The following is an 18289-nucleotide window of genomic DNA, read 5'->3' as shown; positions in this document are numbered from 1 at the left end:
GAGGAAACTGAGGGTCAGAAGGCTCCCCAGACAACTTGGCTGTAGCTAGTAGAGCTTTGAACCCTAGTGTGCTAGTCCTAAAGCCTTCTCTGATTCCATGCCCTCTCTCTCTGCAGCTATGAAACTGAGGGTGACAGTGAAGCTAAAATGGGTCAGGGGTGAGTGGGGTGCCATGAGTAGGGGGGTGTCAGGGCCAAGCAGGGAGGTTGGGCAGGGCCTGGGGTGAAGCTCCCTTTCATGTTGTCATCCTTTTACTGAGGCCAGAGCTGCAGCTGGACCCGAGTATTTTTACCCCAGGCATTTTTACCCTCACTCTGGGTCACCCTGTCCTTCCAGGGTTAGCTAACAGGTGGTTCGGTGAGAGGGTTCAGAGCGCCCTCTTGTGGCCTCTGGTGTATCAAAGCCTGGCGCCCCAGCTGGTGGGGCTGAGTGGACAGAACTGGGTACTGGCTGGGCTCTGGACTACAAAATTCAGGCCAGGACCATATCCCCTATCCATGTTTCCCTGTCTCTGTCTCTATTTCAGTCTTTGTCCATACTAGTCTCAGCCCAGTAGTCTCTTTTCCTCCCTTGATCTCTCTCGTCTGTACCTCCCCAGGGGTACAGATGGCAGGCTGATGAGCTGAAGATGCAAAGAAGGGTGGCATCCTAAAAAGAACTCTAGGTTCAAAGGATGCTGACACTTGCAAGCTGAGGGAAGACAGAGGCTGGGAAGGAGGGTCTAGTCAGGTGACTGCAGGACTGTCCTTGCTCCCAGCTCCTGGGTGGCATGTGGGGCCTGCTGACCAGGCAGAAGCAGGGGGAGGACAGGACCCCATTTCCACAGGAATGTTTCAGGTTCTGGTTCTTAGTCCCAGGAGGGGAACTGGATTCCAGGAGAGAGGGCAGGCGGATGAAGTCCACAGAAGGGCACAGGAACCATGCTTTGATGCTGACAGAACCTGTCAAGGCTCCTGTAAAGGCCCAGCCCCTGATTTCCTGCCTCTCCAGCCACCTTGTACCTCCAACACCTCCCTCCCCTCATGCTCAGAGCAGAGCGTAGGCCAGGGCACCTTACAGCATCCAGAGTACTTTTATTGCCAGAATCCAGATTCAGCCTGCTCAGAGCCCCATGCGGGGCCCACCAGTCAGGAACAAAGGGAGACAGATGCCAGGCATGTATGCAACAGAGAAAATCCAGCTGCACAGAAATCCTGTGGGAGAGCAGCTCAGTCCAGCCTGAAGGCAGCTTTGGGAACCCCACCTAGAGGCTGCACCCTTTTCTCAGCCTGTGGCCAGTCACCCACTTAAAGCCTACTGCCATGAAGGCAGCTCTGACTCTCCATGCCTGCTACCACAGGGAGACCCATGGAGCACCCTGGGGCAGACAGAAAGCCCCTAGGGGGGCCTCAGGGGACCCCTGGCTCTCTCAGGGTCCCATTCAGCCCCGTCCTCAGCCCCGCGCTGACCCACTTGGGTACTAGTGAGACCCTAGGGCAGGGTGGCAGTGTGGTGGTGGGGTTAGCAAGAGGTACAGCTCAGGGAAGCTGCGAGCAGCCTTGGCTGCTTCCTTGGATTCCCTTTCTCCACAGGTCCCTAGAAGGCCGTGGCTCCAACGCCTGCTCTCATCCTTGGAACCACAGTCCCAGGGTGAAGGGAGGCAGCTTCAGTCCTGGGGCCAACAGCACATCTGAGGAAATCAGAGCTCCTGGGACACAGCCTTCAGGACTGGGGGCACATCTGCTGCCCAATCCAGAGCTTGACTGCTCCTGGCGGTAAGGGAGGTAGGAGTAGAGTGAAATGTCCCAGGGCCTGGGAACCATGAAGAATGCAACAAACTGCCCCTGCCTGCAGGAGCTACTGGGCTTAGCCAGGAAGCCAGTGAGGCTGGCCACCAGCTAAGCCACAGGGAAGCCAGCAGCTCTAGCTACCCATGGCCAGTGGCAGGCCTACCTGTGGCTGGTGTGTGGGAAGGGTCACCCGAGGGGCCAGGAGCCCATCCCTGGGACCTCTGGGTACAGGACCACAGCACAGTAACATCCCTCATAGGAAGGCAGCGGGGCCAGGGCCCAGTAGGCAAGTATGAAAAGCCCATAGGAGTAGGGGGACACACGGCCCCAGGTAGGGATTGGGACCAGGGCCCAGCCAGCCCACCCTGTGGAGCCAGTCCTGAGGTCACAGCAATTCCACCATCAGCAGCATTCTTGCCATCCAGTGTCCCTGAGTCCAGACTCTCATTTCTTCCTTCTTCACTGCCACAGAGAAAGGATAACAAACAGCACTTCCCCACGGCAGATGCTTCACAGTCCAAGACTCGGGGCCTTGAATAGTCAGTCACAAACTCTGTGAAACTCATGGGCCATGACAGCACCAGAGGCCAAGAGCAGGTCCACAGCTGAGCCATCCAGCCCTGCCTGGCACAGGAGTCAGGGCCCAAGGAGCACACGTTTCAGATAGGCCAGGGTGGTGGCGTTGGCCAGCATCTCGATGTGCTCGCTGCCTGGCAGCTCCTGTAGCAACACTTGGTGCTCCTGGAGGCTCTGCCAGGCCTGGCACTGCAGGGCACTCTTCAAGTTCACAGTACCATCACCGTCACCAAAGCAGATTTTAGGGTCACGGTCAGGGAAGCTCTCATAGTAGAACGAGTCTGGTGTGGGGACACCAGTGCCATAGAGGCAGTGCAGCTGCACGCCAGGTGGCATCGTGGCTTCCACCAGCCCTTCTGTGTCCTGCCGCATGAGCCAGCCGTCTTCAAAGCCGATGTCCTGGAAGAACCTGCGGTAGTCCCGCAGTGTGTAGTTGGTTGTGGGCGTCTGCACGAACACCTTCTCAGGTGACCACGTGTAGCTGTAGGGCAGCAGCCAGCTGGTGGAGACAGCTGACCGCTGCTGCTCCCGGATCTTCAGGGGCCCGATGACTGGGATCCGGTTGTTGTCTCCTGCAGGGAGAAGGCTCTGGTCAGTCTGTGCTTAGGAATGCCAGCTGGTTGGGCAGCATGTTCACCACCAGGCCCCTGCCAGGGGCCCAGTCCACAGTCCCGCATCTCTACCCTCTTATCATCATTGTAATCACTGTGACTCCCTTCCCTGCCTTGGCTTTTTTTTTTTTTTTTTCTTTTTGAGACAGGGTCTCACTCTGTTGCCCAGGCTGGAGTATAGTGGCATGATAACGGCTCACGGCAGCCTCAACCTCTCAGGCTCAACCAATCCTCCCGCCTCAGTCTTCCGAGTAGCTGGGACTACAGGTATGCGCCACCATGCCTCATGCCTGGCAAATTTTACCTTTTTTTTTTTTTTTGAGGTAGGATATCATTCTGTCACCCAGGCGGGAGTGCAGTGGTGCAATCTTGGCTCACTGCAACCTCCACCTCCTGGGTTCAAGCGATCCTCCTGTGTCAGCCTCCTGAGTAGCTGGAACTACACTCACGTCCCACCATGCCCAGCTAAAAATGTTTCCACTTTTTATACAGATGGGGTCTTGCTATGTTGCCCAGGCTGCTTGCCTTGGCTCTGTTTCTCTTTATTTTTGCTACATCTGGGAACCACACATCCAAGATGTTTTGTTTCTTTTGCTTTCCTCACCAGGGAGTGAGGCGGCACATACCCACAGTGTGATTTATGATGCTTCCTTGTCTGTAAACTCTGCCATCCTCCGAGTGCTGATCAGTCTGTGGGCACTGACCTAGTCTAGTGAGTCAGCAGGTTGGCAGCCCAGAGATGACATGTTCTGCTTTCCCTTTTATGACACTGAACTGTGTACCAGTTTTTCTTTTCCTAAGCTCAGACCAGTGTTCAGCCAGCAGTGGCCTCATTCCGCCCACTTGCCTGTGCGCTGACCTGGGCAGCCAGGCATGCTGGAGACAGGGCAGGAGGGGAGGCTGCAGATGGAGGCGGAGCCCCTGTACACAGGAATGGGAACAACACAAACACCCGGCAGCCAGGGAGGCCTCCGGGAAGTAAAAGCTGCAACTTGGAAACAGGGGCCTCTGGACTGTTCAGGATCCATGGTCGCCCATCACCCCACCCTGTATCTGAAAGCAGGGAGGCCTCTCGGACTGACTGTAGGGCCTCAGCTCTGCCTGCTGTGGCCTGGCTGGGGGACCCCTAAGGCAAGGAAAGCCCCGAGGGGTGCACGGACACCTCCCTGCACCCCCCACCCCAGTCCTGGACTGCCAAGGCGGGACAGAACAGCTTCCCAGCCTTTGAAGCAAAGCTCTAAGGGGACTCACAGAGAAACTCTGAAAGGGGCCAGGGTTACCTGTCTAAACTCAGGGTATGCCCACATCCGTCCCTGAGGCCCAGGCTAGACAAAAGGAGTGGCTCTAATGAGTCCTCACTAAAGCTGAGTGTCTTCCAGCCAAATTCAGAGTCACTGGGCCTGACCCAATCACAATGCCAGTAGACCAAGCAGGTCAAGCAATGGCAGGGACTTGAGCTCATGAGATGCTTGGCACAGCCCTGGCTCATAGCTCCCAAAGCGAGGGTCCATAAGCCTCCCTCAAGTCCTAGCAGAGGGAGGAAACTCTCTAGCTGCAGCTGGTGAGCTGCAACAGTCATGAAAAGATGGGGGAGGAACCAGAAAAGGGGTGGCTTTCCCAACTGCCAGGCAAGCAGGTGCAGCCAGATCTGCACCTGCTTCCTCCCTGTGTTGCCTACAGAGGCTCCTTGCCGCCCATAGATGGAGGTGAACTCATAAATTAAAAACTGTAGTCTAGAGGCCAGGTGCAGGGGCTCATCCTTGTAATCCCAGAACTTTGGGAGGCCAAGGTGGGCAGATCATTTGAGGTCAGGAGTTCAAGACCAGCCTGACCAAAATGGTGAAACCCCATCTCTACTAAAAATACAAAAAAATCTGGCTGGCTGTGGTGGTTCATGCTTGTAATCCCAGCACTTTGGGAGGCTGAGGCAGGCAGATCCTCCTGACTTGAGGTCAGGAGTTGGAGACCAGCCTAGCGAACATAGCAAAACCCGGTCTCTACTAAAAATACAAAAATTAGCCAGGTGTGGTGGTACACGCCTGTAGTCCCAGCTCCCCGGGAGGCTGAGGCAGGAGAATCACTTTACCTGGAATATGGGGGTTGCATGAACCAAGATCACGCTACTGCACTCTAGTCTGAGTGGCAGAGTGAGAAAGACCCTGCCTCAAAAAAATAAAATAAAATAAAATAAAATGCTCTAGCCTTCCTCCTCTGGGGTGAAGGTGGGGATGAAGAAGCAAGGATGGGGGTAAGGAGGGACAGCCGGGCACAGAGGCTCACGCCTGTAATCCCAGCACTTTGGAGGCCAAGGCGAGTGGATCACCTGAGGTCAGGAGTTTGAGACTAGCCTGGCCAACATAGCGAAACCCCATATCTACTTAAAATACAAAAATTAGCTGGGTGTGGTGGTGAGCACCTGTGATCCCAGCTACTTGGGAGGCTGAGGCAGGAGAACTGCTTGAACCCAAAAGACAGAGGTTGCAGTGAACCGAGATCATGCCACTGTACTCCAGCCTGGGCAACAAAGCAGGACCTTGTCTCAAAAAAAAAAAAAAAAAAAAGAAAAAAAAAAAAGCCGGGCGCGGTGGCTCAAGCCTGTAATCCCAGCACTTTGGGAGGCCGAGACGGGCGGATCACGAGGTCAGGAGATCGAGACCATCCTGGCTAACACGGTGAAACTCCGTCTCTACTAAAAAATATAAAAAACTAGCAGGGCGAGGTGGCGGGTGCCTGTAGTCCCAGCTACTCGGGAGGCTGAGGCAGGAGAATGGCGTGAACCCGGGAGGCGGAGCTTGCAGTGAGCGTAGATCCGGCCACTGCACTCCAGCCTGGGCGACAGAGCGAGACTCCGTCTCAAAAAAAATAAAAATAAAAATAAAATAAATAATAAAATAAAATAAAATTAAAAAAAAAAAAAAAAGAGGGAGGGACAAGGTTTAACCACACCTGAGCACTCTGGCCAACCACGCCTGAGCACTGTGTGTATATATGTGTGTTTTGTGTGTGTGTTGTGTGTATGTACAAATGAGTACTTGCGTGACCAACAGTTATGCTACTCTGTATACATTCTTTAAGAAACCTATACAGATTACAAGGCCTATCGGCTAGATAGGTGAAATTAGGAGTAGTATTAGATTTTCTCTCTCTCTCTCTCTCTTTTTTCATACCTAGTCCCCCAGAAGATTCTCTTCTGGAAAAAAAAAAAAAGATATTTGAAAAAGAATGGGGCTGGGCACAGTGGTTCATGCCTGTAATCCCAGCACTTTGGGAGGCTGAGGTGGGCAGATTCCTCGAGCTCAGGAATTCAAGACCAGCCTGGGCAACATGGTAAAACCTTGTCTTTATAAAAAAGTACAAAAATTATCCAGATGTGGTGCATGCCTGTGGTCCCAGCTATTCAGAAGGCTGAGGCCAGAGGACCGCTTGAACCCAGGAGGTGGAGGTTGCAGTGAGCTGAAATAGCTGTACTATCAGCCTGTACTTCAGCCTGGGTGAGACCCTGTACCAAAAAAAAAAAAAAAAGAAAAGAAAAAAAGAAGTGGCCGGGCGCGGTGGCTCAAGCCTGTAATCCCAGCACTTTGGGAGGCCGAGACGGGCGAATCACGAGGTCAGGAGATCGAGACCATCCTGGCTAACATGGTGAAACCCCGTCGCTACTAAAAAATACAAAAAACTAGCCAGGCGAGGTGGCGGGCGCCTGTAGTCCCAGCTACTCAGGAGGCTGAGGCAAGAGAATGGCATAAACCCGGGAGGCGGAGCTTGCAGTGAGCTGAGATCTGGCCACTGCACTCTAGCCTGGACGACAGAGTGAGACTCCGTCTCAGAAAAAAAAAAAAAAGAAGAAAAAAAAGAACGCCACTCTGAAGGAAAAAGAGTGCTGGCCGGGCACGGCGGCTCACACTTGTAATCCCAGCACTTCGGGAGGCCGAGGCAGGCGGATCACCTGAGGTCAGGAATTCAAGCCCAGCCTGGTCAACATGATGAAACCCTGTCTCTACTAAAATACAAAATTTAGGCCGGGCGCGGTGGCTCAAGCCTGTAATCCCAGCACTTTGGGAGGCCGAGACGGGCGGATCACGAGGTCAGGAGATCGAGACCATCCTGGCTAACACGGTGAAACCCCGTCTCTACTAAAAAATACAAAAAACTAGCCGGGCGAAGTGGCGGGCGCCTGTAGTCCCAGCTACTTGGGAGGCTGAGGCAGGAGAATGGCGTGAACCCGGGAGGCGGAGCTTGCAGTGAGCTGAGATCCGGCCACTGCACTCCAGCCTGGGCGACAGAGCATGACTCCGTCTCAAAAAAAAAAAAAAAAAAAAAAAAAAAAATTTAGCCAGGTGTCGTGGTGGGCACCTGTAATCCCAGCTACTCGGGAGGCTGAGGCAGGAGAATAGCTTGAACTCAGGAGGCAGAGGTTGCAGTGAGCCAAGATTACGCCACTGTACTCCAGCCTGGGTGACAGAGCCAGACTCTGTCTCAAAAAAAAAAAAAGAGGGCTGACCCAAGAGAAGAGTCATTGTGGAGACCAAAGCAACTCCATCTTGGATACTAATCCACCGTGTTGGCTTCTGATTAACCCCAGATCCAGGAAGGCCACTGAGATTTCCACTTTATCTACTGTTCCTTGTGCATATATTTACCATAAATCTCACACAGCCTCTGTGTTATCATCCTTCAATGTTCAACACATCGCATCAGAGTCGCCCTTTCCCTATAGAATATAAGCTCTGGGTCTGGGGGCTAATAGTGTGGGGATCCACCATCTTGTCTAGCCACCACCTGAGACACAGATGTGGCTTCTACTCGTATGTCCCTATTAAATGTTTTTCTCTGAGAAACTAGATTTGTCAGCCTCTTTCTTCCTTGGACTTTTAAGGGTAGATTTGCATAGACCCCACACACCGTGGGACAGAGATGAGGCATGCTGGCCTAGGAGGACACTTTGGAAGGGAAGAGAGGGCAGAATTCCTGGCAACAGCCCCCCACACTGGGCCAGGCAGGGTCTTACCTGAAGCCAGGACGCGCAGGGTCTTGGCCACGCCCCCCCAGGGCGCACCCAGTGACACGAAGGCCCGGATATACTTGTCCTTCCAGGCCTGCGGCTGCCGCTGCAGAAAGTAGAGCGTGTACATGTTGCCCATACTGTGGGCAACCAGCACCACGGGGCCCCCATACAGCTGGTACATCTCCTCGATCATCTCGCGGAGGGCCAGGAAGTAAGGCCCGTTTTCATCTGCAGGCCAGAGCCAGGCAGGGGTCAGGCGGGAAGGGTCCTGGAGCCCGAACCACTGAGCTTTTCTCAGGCCAGACACAAGATGAGAGGGGAGGGGAGGGTGCTCACATTCAAACGGAGTGGTCTGGGTCCCCCTGCCTTCCATGAAGGGAGGAAGCCTTATATTTCTCCCCAGGGCTCAGAGGCCCAGAGGTCCCAGGGTGGGAAATGGAGGACAGGATAAGACTGACCAAGGGTGGTGGCTGTGACCACTAGACTGGATGCCAGAGGCCCAGGGACAGGGGACAGCCAAGGACAAGGGGAGAGCCCAAGACCTGTGGTGCCCATGATCACCTCACCCCTACCTCCCGAGACTTCAGGGAGGGAACGAGAGTGCCTGCTTACTTGGGGCTCGGCGCCAGTCATAGGGAGCCCCTCGGACATCCTCACCCCGTGTGTAGCCCCAGCCCACAAGGCTCTCCACCATGGTGTGGAAATAGGAACCTGTAGACAGAAATACAGAGGATAAGAAAAGATATAGCTAGTGCCGGCCACCTACACTATGCCCAGCATGGAGACTGTGAGAGTCGGCAGGTCCCTGGAAGAATGCTACAGGGCTCTGTGCCAACGCTGATCAGAGACAGCTTACAGGCTGTCTGTACAAACCAGCAGAGCTCCTCCAGCTCCAGCTCGAGTCCAGCAGAACCCCCATCCCAGCTCCCGGAGGCCTTGAGTGAGGGCTACATACCCACGCTGCTTTTGCTGGGGTCCAGGAACTCCAGTGAGAAGGTCTTCCCAAAGCCAGGGACACGTACATCCACACCATCAGGAAACTGGGTGGCCCTGGATGTTTTGTTGTAAACCAGCCTGTTGTGAGAGGATATCGAGCCAGTGACCCAGAGGGGACACGGAGCTTGGTGTGTCCCAACAGTGCATCATGTCCTGAGTCATACTCCCTTCCCATGCCCAGGTTTAGTCAGATGGATAGGAGAGACCAAAAAGTAACAAAGCAGGTTGATAAAGCACAGATGTCCTATAATCCCAGCACTTTGGGAGGCTGAGGCGGGCAGATCACCTGAGGTCAGGAGTTTGAAACCAGCCTGGCCAATGTGGTGAAACCCCGTCTCTACTAAAAATACAAAAATTGTCCGGATGCAGCGGCTCAGGTCTGTTAATCCCAGCACTTTGGGAGGCTGAGGCTGGCAGGTCACCTGAGGTCAGGAGTTTGAGACCAGCCTGACCAACATGGCGAAACCCCGTCTCTACTAAAGATACAAAATTAGCCAGGTGTGGTGGCAGGCTACTGTAATCCCAGCTGCTTAGGAGGCTGAGGCAGGAGAATCGCTTGAACCCAGGAGGCAGAGGTTGCAGTGAGCCAAGATCACGCCATTGCACTCGAGCCTGGGCGACAGAGCAAGACTCCGTCTCAAAAAAAAAAAAAAAAAAAAAGCACAAATCAGAGTAATTACATTCAAACAAGAACCTCACCAACACATACTTACTCCAAACACTGACCCCAGGACCCCTGTCAAAGCAACATTCCCCTCTCCCCCGTGACCCTACCCTAGAATGAGGGTCTTGGACCTGGTTGGGAGAAGGAGGCAGCAGTCCTGGTTCTGCTGTGAACGTCACACTGGACCCCAAGAGGCAGTCCACCCTCTTTCAGCTTCCCATCGCTCCATCTCCTTGCATCCAGCTCCTGCCACCCAACATATCCCAGGCAAAGGAGATGGTGAATGCAGTACACAACAGAACCAGACAAGGGCCGGGTGCAGTGGCTGACACCTGTAGTTCCAACTCTTTGCAAGGCCAAGGTGGGAGGAATGCTTGAGGCCAGGAGTTCAAGGCCAGCCTGGGCAATATAGTGAGGCCTTGTTGCTACTAAAAATAAAAAATTATCCAGGCATGGTGGTGCAGGCCTGTGGTCCCAGCTACTTGGAAGGCTGAGGCAGGAGGATGATTTGCACCTGGGATATTGAGGCTGTAGTGAGCCATGATCATGCCACTACACACCAGTCTGGGCAGGATAGTAACACCCTATCTCATAAAAACAAAAACAAAAACAAAAAAACCACTAGGCCAGATGCAGTGGCTCACGCCTATAATCTCGGCATTTTGGGAGGCCGAGGCAGGTAGATCACTTGAGGTCAGGAGTTCGAGACCAGCCTGGCCAACATGGTGAAACCCCATCTCTATTAAAAACACAAAAATTAACCAGGTATGGTGACGTGAACCTGTCATCCCAGTTACTCGGGAGGCTGAGGCAGGGGAATTGCTTGAGCCTGGGAGGCAGAGGTGCAGTGAGCCGAGATCGTGCCACTGCACTCCAGCCTGGGCAATAAGAGCGAAACTCCATCTCAAAAAAAAAAAAACAAAAAAAAAACCTAGAAAGGCACCATGCTTCAGGGCTGCTATGTGGGTGGGTAGGCAGACAGAAGGGGCAAGGCCCAGAGAAATGATGGGAGCTGGTGGGGAGAGACAGGAGGAAGGCCTTGTGTGGCCCCAGGTAGGTATAATTGGGTCCCACTTCCTCTGGGCTTTGGACACAGCAGCCAGTCAACCTCCAAACACATCCTCCATGGAGGAAGGGAATGAACCACGCTCCTATGACCCCCTGGCACCCCAGGGCTGTATCACCTGTCAGACTGCAACCACAAGGCCCAGGGCTTGCCCAGCAAATTCCTAAGCGCCATGACATAGGACATGGACCACCAGCTACTGACTTGAGATCCCTAACAGCCCTTTCTTAGTTTTCTTTCTTCTTCTTTTTTGAGACAGGGTCTCACTCTGTCCAGGCTGCAGTGCAGTGAGGGCATCATAGCTCACTGTAGCCATAACCTCCTGGGCTCAAGTGATCCTCTTACCTCATCCTCCTGAATAGCTAGGCAGGCACCACCGTGCCTGGCTTATTTATTTATTTATTTGTTTGTTTATTTATTTTGTAGGGATAGGGCCACACTATGCTGCTCATGCTGGTCTCAAACTCCTGGGCTCAAGTGATCCTCCTGCCTCAGCCTCCCAAAGCACTAGGATTACAGGCATGAGCCACTGCACCCGGCCTATTAGTTTTCTGGAACTGTGCAATAAATTACCGCAGACTCAGCAACTTCTAACAGCACACACATTATCTCATAGTTTCTGTAGCTGCAGTGCCAAACAGAACCAGACAGGACAGACCCCGCCTCAGGCCTAAGTACACGGCTATGGCACCATATCCTGTGGGAAGAGGGTTGTCAAGGCCTGAATAAATGATGGGAACAGGGTGAGGGGCAGACGGACACCTTATACCAGAAGAAAAGCCTTATGCCTTTGTGCTAGGCCGGGAACCTTGCTCTGGCCTCACCTCACACTGAAGAGGTAAATGTGCCCCCAAAAACACAGGAACCTGGAGTTTCTGGTGGTTCTGAGTCCCACTTGTCCCCTTAGATATCAGCCACAGAAAGCTGACAGGATCCCCACAACTGACCCAGATAACAGGTCCTAGAGGCCCATGCTCTCCAGAGGAATTTGTAGATTATCCCAATGGCCACACAGCAAAGTAGCTTGTTGCTACTAAAAATAAAAAATTATCAAACAGCAAAATGCAGAAAACTGTTCTGGAAAGCCAAAGCAGTTCTGTCTGGGTGAAAATCTAAACAGGTCAGAGAAGCAGTGAAGGCAGACAGGCCCCTCTTGGTATCAGCTGGCACTCAACTGGCAACACCTGAAGCCGTGTCCCCAGTATAAAAATAGAAATGCACATCAACAGCCCAGAAATAACCCCAGTCACACAACACACAGAGGAGGAAGGAGTCAACAAAACGGGCATCACAAACAGCCGGCAGGCCAGGGCGCCTGGAGGAGCAGCTAGAAAGTCTCTGGGAAAAACTTTTTTTTTTTTGAGACAGTCTCATTCTGTCACCCAGGCTAGAGTGCAGTGGCCCGATCTCTGCTCACTGCAACCTCTGCCTCCCAAGTTCAAGTGATTCTCCTGTCTCAGCCTCCCGAGTAGCTGGGATTATAGGTGTGTACCACCACGCCCAGCTAATTTTTGTATTTTTGTATTTTCTTTTTTTTTTTTTTTGAGACAGAGTCTTGTACTGTCCCCTGGGCTGGAGTGTAATGGCACAATCTCAGTTCACTGCAACCTTCACCTCCCAGGTTCAAGCGATTCTGCCTCAGCCTCTTGAGTAGCTGGGATTACAGGCGTGAACCACTACGCCCAGTCTTAATTTTTGTATTTTTAGTAGAGACAGGGTTTCACTGTGTTGGCCAGGTTGGTCTCGAACTCCTGACCTCATGATCTGCCCACCTCAGCCTCCCAAAGTGCTGGGATTACAGGCATGAGCCACCGCACCCGACCGGGAAAACTTTTTAATTTGGGAGACTCCATTCAGCTCAAACATGTATGGCGCACCAACTGTGTTTCTGGTTCTACTGCTATAAAGATAAAACAGAGACTCTCTCCCTTCACGGAGCTCAGACTGGGAGGGAACCTCAGCTCAGAGCCACACATTCTGGGTTTGAATTCTGATTCTACCACTTATTAGCTGAGTGAGCACAAGTAATCACTGTAACCTCGTTGAGCTTCCAGATTTCCCAGCTGTAAAGCAGGTTTAAAAACCACCTGTTGGCAAGTAACGCTGGTGAAAAAACAAAAAAACAAAAAAACCACCACCTATTTCAAAATGGGGTTGCTGTAAGACTAAACGAAAGTAAGTCTATAAAATGTGTAGTGCCTGTGTAATTTGGGGAAATATGCCTGGAGACAAATTTGGGCACGTGATGACATTTAGAGGAAACAAGCACGGGGCCTGGGGGGAGGAGAGGCGAACCTCTCTGGGGAGTCAAAAGGGAGCCATCACAAAGGCACCAGGGTCAGGTTGATTTGTTGTTGTTGTTGTTGTTTTGAGACAGGGTCTTGCTCTGCCGCCCAGGCTGGAGTACAGTAGTGTGATCTCTGCTCACTGCAACCTCTGCCTCTCTGGTTCAAGCAATTCTCCTGCCTCAGCCCCCTAAGTAGCTGGGACTACAGGTGCATGCCCAGCTAATCTTTTTGTAATTTTGGAAGAGATGGGGTTTTACCATGTTGCCCAGGCTGGTCTTCAACTCGTGAGCTCAGGTGATCTGCTTGCCTCAGCCTCCCAAAGTGATGGGATTATAGGAGAGCCACAGTGCCTGGCCTAGGGTCATGTTTTAAAGGGTGAATGGAAGCACATTTATCAGGCAAAGGGTATAGAAATAGATTCCAGGCCAAAAGAACATCGGGTGCAAAGACATGGCGTGTCCCAAGAAGAACAAGCAGCTGGAGACATAGGGGAGGCCAAGTCACAGACAAGGAAAGGGGTGGGGGCCATGCCGAGGCTCTGAATAGCGGCTGGGGCACAGAAATTTTGTGTAGGCAGGCGCAGTGGCTCATGCCTGTAATCCCAGCACTTTGGGAGGCCAAGGTGGGCAGACCACTTGAGCTCAGGAGTTCGAGACCAGCATGGCCAACATGGTGAAACCCCATCTCTACTAAAAATACAAAAAAATTAGCCAGGCATGGTGGTGGGCGCCTATAGTCCCAGCTACTTGGGAGGCTGAGGCACAAGAGTTGCTTGAACCTGGGAGGTGGAGGTTGCAGTGAGCCAAGAAGGCACCAGCCTGAGTGACACAGCGAGACTCCGTCCCAAAATAAAAGAAAAAAAAGGCCGGGCGCGGTGGCTCAAGCCTGTAATCCCAGCACTTTGGGAGGCCGAGGCGGGTGGATCACGAGGTCAGGAGATCGAGACTATTCTGGCTAACACGGTGAAACCCCGTCTCTACTAAAAATACAAAAAATTAGCCGGGCGTGGTAGCGGGCGCCTGTAGTCCCAGCTACTTGGGAGGCTGAGGCGGGAGAATGGCGTGAACCAAGGGGGCGGAGCTTGCAGTGAGCCGAGATCGCGCCACTGCACTCCAGCCTGGGAGACACAGCGAGACTCCGTCTCAAAAAAAAAAAAAAAAAAAAAAAAAAAAAAAAAAAATTGTGTGTAGGCATGAGAGGCCAGGGCTGGAGAGTAGAAGAACAAGGGTAGCTGGAAGGGAAAGTTAGTTCTGCCTGGGAGTGCAGAGGTGGTGCCAACCAGACCAGACCGAGGACCTGGGGAAGGAGAGAGGTCAGTGACCTCGAGATGAGGATAGAAGAAACAGGCTCCGGAGGCCTCTCAGGCCTGTTGGTAAGCAGCACCCCCGCTGTGTGCCCCAGCCCCCACCTGATATTGTCAATCCAGCAGTCAATGATGACAGGCAGCAGCAGTTCCAGGTTCAGCCAGATTGTGAAGTAGCTTTCGGTCTTCTTGGAGCAGAGGTAGTGCACCACTGTCGGCTTATCCAGTTTGGCTTCCAGCTGGTTCCCCAAATCACCAGGGACTGCAGGGGGCACAGGACATGTGTGAGCCCTCGCCCCGGCAGGTTCAAGACTCCCAAGAACTTTGATGTCTGCAGCAGACCCCCTGAAGAGCCACAGATACTATGGCAGACCTGTGCAGTTCCACACCTCAAATTAAAGCACAGTGCCAGTGGCAGGAAATTCAGAGCAGGGACCTTGACTCAAAGGCCAGGGAACCATTTTTGTGCAGAAAAGCTGCTACTGCTGTGTAGTGCAGAGATGCCTGTGGGGGGCTTGGGAGAGGCCTGACATGTTTGGGGAAGGGCCCTAACACTGTCTCCAACTCCAGATAAAGTAAGTCTCCTAGATATTCACTGGAACATCCTCCTGGGCCATTCAGATTATTGGAAAGGGGTTTAAGGTAAAGTCACTCCCCATGCTAGGCCTCTGTTTCCATATCTGTTAAATGAGATTTTGGTCTGAATCACCCCCAGCAAACACAGACACACCTTTACACATAGTTTCTATGGTTAATGGACCCAGATGGGAGCTGTGTCTGGGAGGAGGGGCTTGGAGACCTCTTTGCATTCCAGAACCTCCAAAGTTTGGCCAAGGCCCTATCATTAGATATATACCCTTGAGGTGGGGTATGGTGGCTCATGCCTGTAATCCCAGCACTTTGGGAGGTGAGGAGGTGAGTGGATCATTTGTGGTCAGGAGTTCAAGACCAGCCTGGCAGGCCGGGCACAGTAGCTCATGCCTGTAATCCCAGCACTTTGGGAGGCCGAGGTGGGTGGATCACGAGGTCAGGAGATAGAGACCATCCTGGCTAACATGGTGAAACCCCGTCTCTACTAAAAATACAAAAATTAGCCGGGTGTGGTGGCGCGCACCTGTAATGCCAGCTACTCAGGAGGCTGAGGCAGGAGAATCGCTTGAACCTGGGAGTCGGAGGTTACAGTGAGCCAAGATCACCACTGCACTCCAGCCTGGCAACAGAATGAGACCCCGTCTCTAAAAAAAAAAAAAAAAAAAAAAAGACCAGCCTGGTCAACATGGTGAAAGCCCATCTCTACTAAAAATACAAAAAATCACCTTGGCATGGTAGCACATGCCTGTAATCCCAGCTACTTGGGAGGCTGAGACTGAGACAGGAGAATTGCTTGAACCCAAGAGGAGAGGTTGCAGTGAGCTCGTGCCATTGCACTCCAGCCTGGGCGACAGAGCAAGACCCGGTCTCAAAAAAAAAAAAAAAAAAAAAAAAGATATATACACTGGGGGCTTGAACCCAAAGTCTTCCACCCATAGCTATCCCAGGCTACAGAGAAGACAGGGTCCTGTTCACCGTGAGAGAGGAAGAAGGAAACAGAACAGAGCTCTTGGCCACTTGGCTAAAATTCAACCAAAGTATCCAGGATAGGCTTGTGGGAGGGAAATGAACAGAAACATAGCTGAGAGAAGCTTACACTGGCACCCGCCAGCCTACCAAGGGCCCAGGCCTTACTAAAGGCCAGAGTCCAGTAAGGTGCCAGAGAACAGATCATCTGGAGGGCCCTGGCATGGCTGGGAGCCCATGTTGGAAACAGCCATCCTGAACCAGCACCATTATCACCACAGTCCAGGCCCTCGCGTGACTTCTCTCCATCCCAGCCAGCCCGTTCAGTCTACTCAGAACTCTGGGGCCCTGGTGACACCCAAATCCCTCCCCACTGCTTCAAAGCCCTTCACAGTTTCGTTACTCCCAGTGACCTTTCAGGCCTTACCTGCCCCCACATGCCATGCTCTCACCACTTCCCAAACACATCCCCGTTTAGGGTCCACAATCATCTAGTGAAAACCAGCACTGGGCTCTCCTGGACATTCACTGGGCACTGACTGTAAATCCAGCCCTGCATAGGGCACGCCCTCCCTGGGCACCATCCCAGTGTCTTCAGGGTGCCATGAGAGGCAGGGGTGGCACCTGCCTTCACCTCCCCTCATGGTATGGGTGCAGAGGTGGGGAGTCCCCATCACGATAGCCTCTGGATGACATGCCTGTGGACTGGGCAGGGCAGGGCGAAGACCCTGGTCACTGTCTCTACCAAACGGGAAATGGCTAAAAGAGGAAGTCACCAGATCTGCTTTGCTCAGATGCTCCTTGCCCTGGTCAGGCTGTGTGGCCTCTAAAAATAGCAGTGGCCACTTCCTGAGCCCCTCTGTGCCTGGAACTAGGACAAGAGCCATCTGCATGCCTTTCACCTCAAGTAACACTGGGAGGGGACAGCCTTACTATTCCACTTAACAGATGAGGAGACTGAGGCTGCAAGAGGTGGAAATGGCCTTGCCATTTCCTTCCCCTTGCCCAGGGTCTTCTGTATCACATCTCTCCGGCCTCTCTTTCCTCCACCACCATTTCAGGACCCACCCCTAGAGGATTCTGGTCCTCTGACAGTCAAGGTCAGATCCCTGCTCTGTGCCCAGGAGCTGCTTGTCCAACTGCCCACCACGATGTCTCCCAGGGCTAAGGCCAGCAGCCTCCCTCCCTGAGAAGCTGGGCAGGTTAGGACTCCTGCTTCTCTGTGATTCTGGGTGGGGTCTGAGGCTCTTCTGCTGTGACCTAGAATAAACAGACTGACTGAATTGGTGAGTGTGGTTAGCATTAATCCAGGCAAAATGGCTGTGTGCCAGCCACAGACCACGTGTTTCCCAATGCCATGCCCCTCAGACTCAGAAATCTGCAGGCCCACCCAAGACTCCCTGAGGCCCTCAAGATAAAGTCCAGATGACCCAAACAGTCACAAGGCCTGTGCAGTCCACTGTTCCCCTGACTCGATCCCAGGCAGCCTGAGATGCTCACCTCTCTCCCCCTGCCCAGTACTCTCTCCTGGCCTTAGCTCCAGCTATATACTCCAGGAAGCCTTACTTGACACCCACCCATCTGCTGGGTTGGTGGATTCTCTGTGCCTGCCCCACACAAGCTTCCTCTCTGGGGATCATTGTTATTGCTATCCTGCAAGCTTTGGGGAGGCAGGGCCAAGTCTGCCCAAATCCCATGGTGAACCTGGGCCTAGAATCCCCCTGGAGCATTTCCTGGCTGGGAACTCCTGGTGGGGCCTGCCTGGCACCACCCTGCCTGCCAACTCTACCCTTCTGTGATTTGCATTGTACCCATTTAAAGTACTCTCAGCAGAAAGAGCACGGAGATCACGCTGCACTAGACTCCACTTGTAACTCATGCCTCGGATGCCTCTGCTTTCAGGAATCCTGGCTGGCCACGGACACGCCAGCTGTGGATGGGAGTGACAGCCTGAATGAGGCACCCAAGACCCCTAGACAGAGGTCTCATCCCTGCCCATCCCCACAAGGAAATACTGTGGCCGCTGTAGAATTGCCAGGGTTGTGATCAAGGAGCGGCGTGGGCAGGGGAGGTCACTCAGCCTCGACATAGTCTAGTCCAAGCATGTGTGGCAGGGTAAGAATACAAGCATGTTGCCTGACACAGGTTCATGGCCATTGCCCCAACCCTTTCCTCCGACTTCAGCGTCTTCAGTTTCCCTTAGGCCTTTTCCCTCAGAAAATGCCACACATCTGATAAGTTGTGGGAGTTGGTGGCCAGCTAGGAGAGCAATCCTTTCCCTAAGGAGGTTCCCTTCAGTAATGACTTCTGGTATATGTGGCATTGGAAGGGTCGAGGGTGACAGCCTCCTAGCCAGGCCCAAGTCGATGCAGAGGTCAACTCAGGAGCCACTCTACACACCCCCACCATCCCTCAGGAGTGGGGCTGAAGCACCTGTCTTTCCAGCTAAAAAATGGG

The 18289-nt window shown here is 53.0% G+C and overlaps 1 protein-coding gene across 23 annotated transcripts in view; it reads right to left on the bottom strand.

Moving 5' to 3' along the window:
* Positions 1 to 1053: 1053 nt before the first annotated feature.
* The window catches only part of LOC101925346 (lysosomal phospholipase A and acyltransferase), a 188799-nt gene continuing 171563 nt past the window's right edge, over positions 1054 to 18289 (bottom strand). For 9 of the 23 annotated variants that reach the window (XM_074027425.1, XM_065537315.1, XM_065537317.1 and 6 more), the window contains 4 exons: positions 8914 to 9032; positions 8571 to 8669; positions 7962 to 8186; positions 1054 to 2917 (listed from right to left, as the gene is read on the bottom strand). In XM_074027425.1, the coding sequence (XP_073883526.1) occupies positions 2406 to 2917; positions 7962 to 8186; positions 8571 to 8669; positions 8914 to 9032 (955 nt within the window). In that variant the 3' untranslated portion in view covers positions 1054 to 2405. Of the gene's footprint in view, positions 2918 to 7961; positions 8187 to 8570; positions 8670 to 8913; positions 9033 to 14380; positions 14538 to 18289 lie in introns of those variants that run through there. The other 14 variants (XR_012429038.1, XM_045382696.3, XR_012429041.1 and 11 more) reach the window with 10 other exon arrangements.

The sequence above is a fragment of the Macaca fascicularis genome, chromosome 20 (assembly GCF_037993035.2).
Source record: "Macaca fascicularis isolate 582-1 chromosome 20, T2T-MFA8v1.1".
Taxonomy (NCBI): Eukaryota; Metazoa; Chordata; class Mammalia; order Primates; family Cercopithecidae; genus Macaca; species Macaca fascicularis.
The sequence above is the reverse complement of the archived record's forward strand: the minus strand, read 5'-3'. Positions and strand labels throughout refer to the sequence as shown.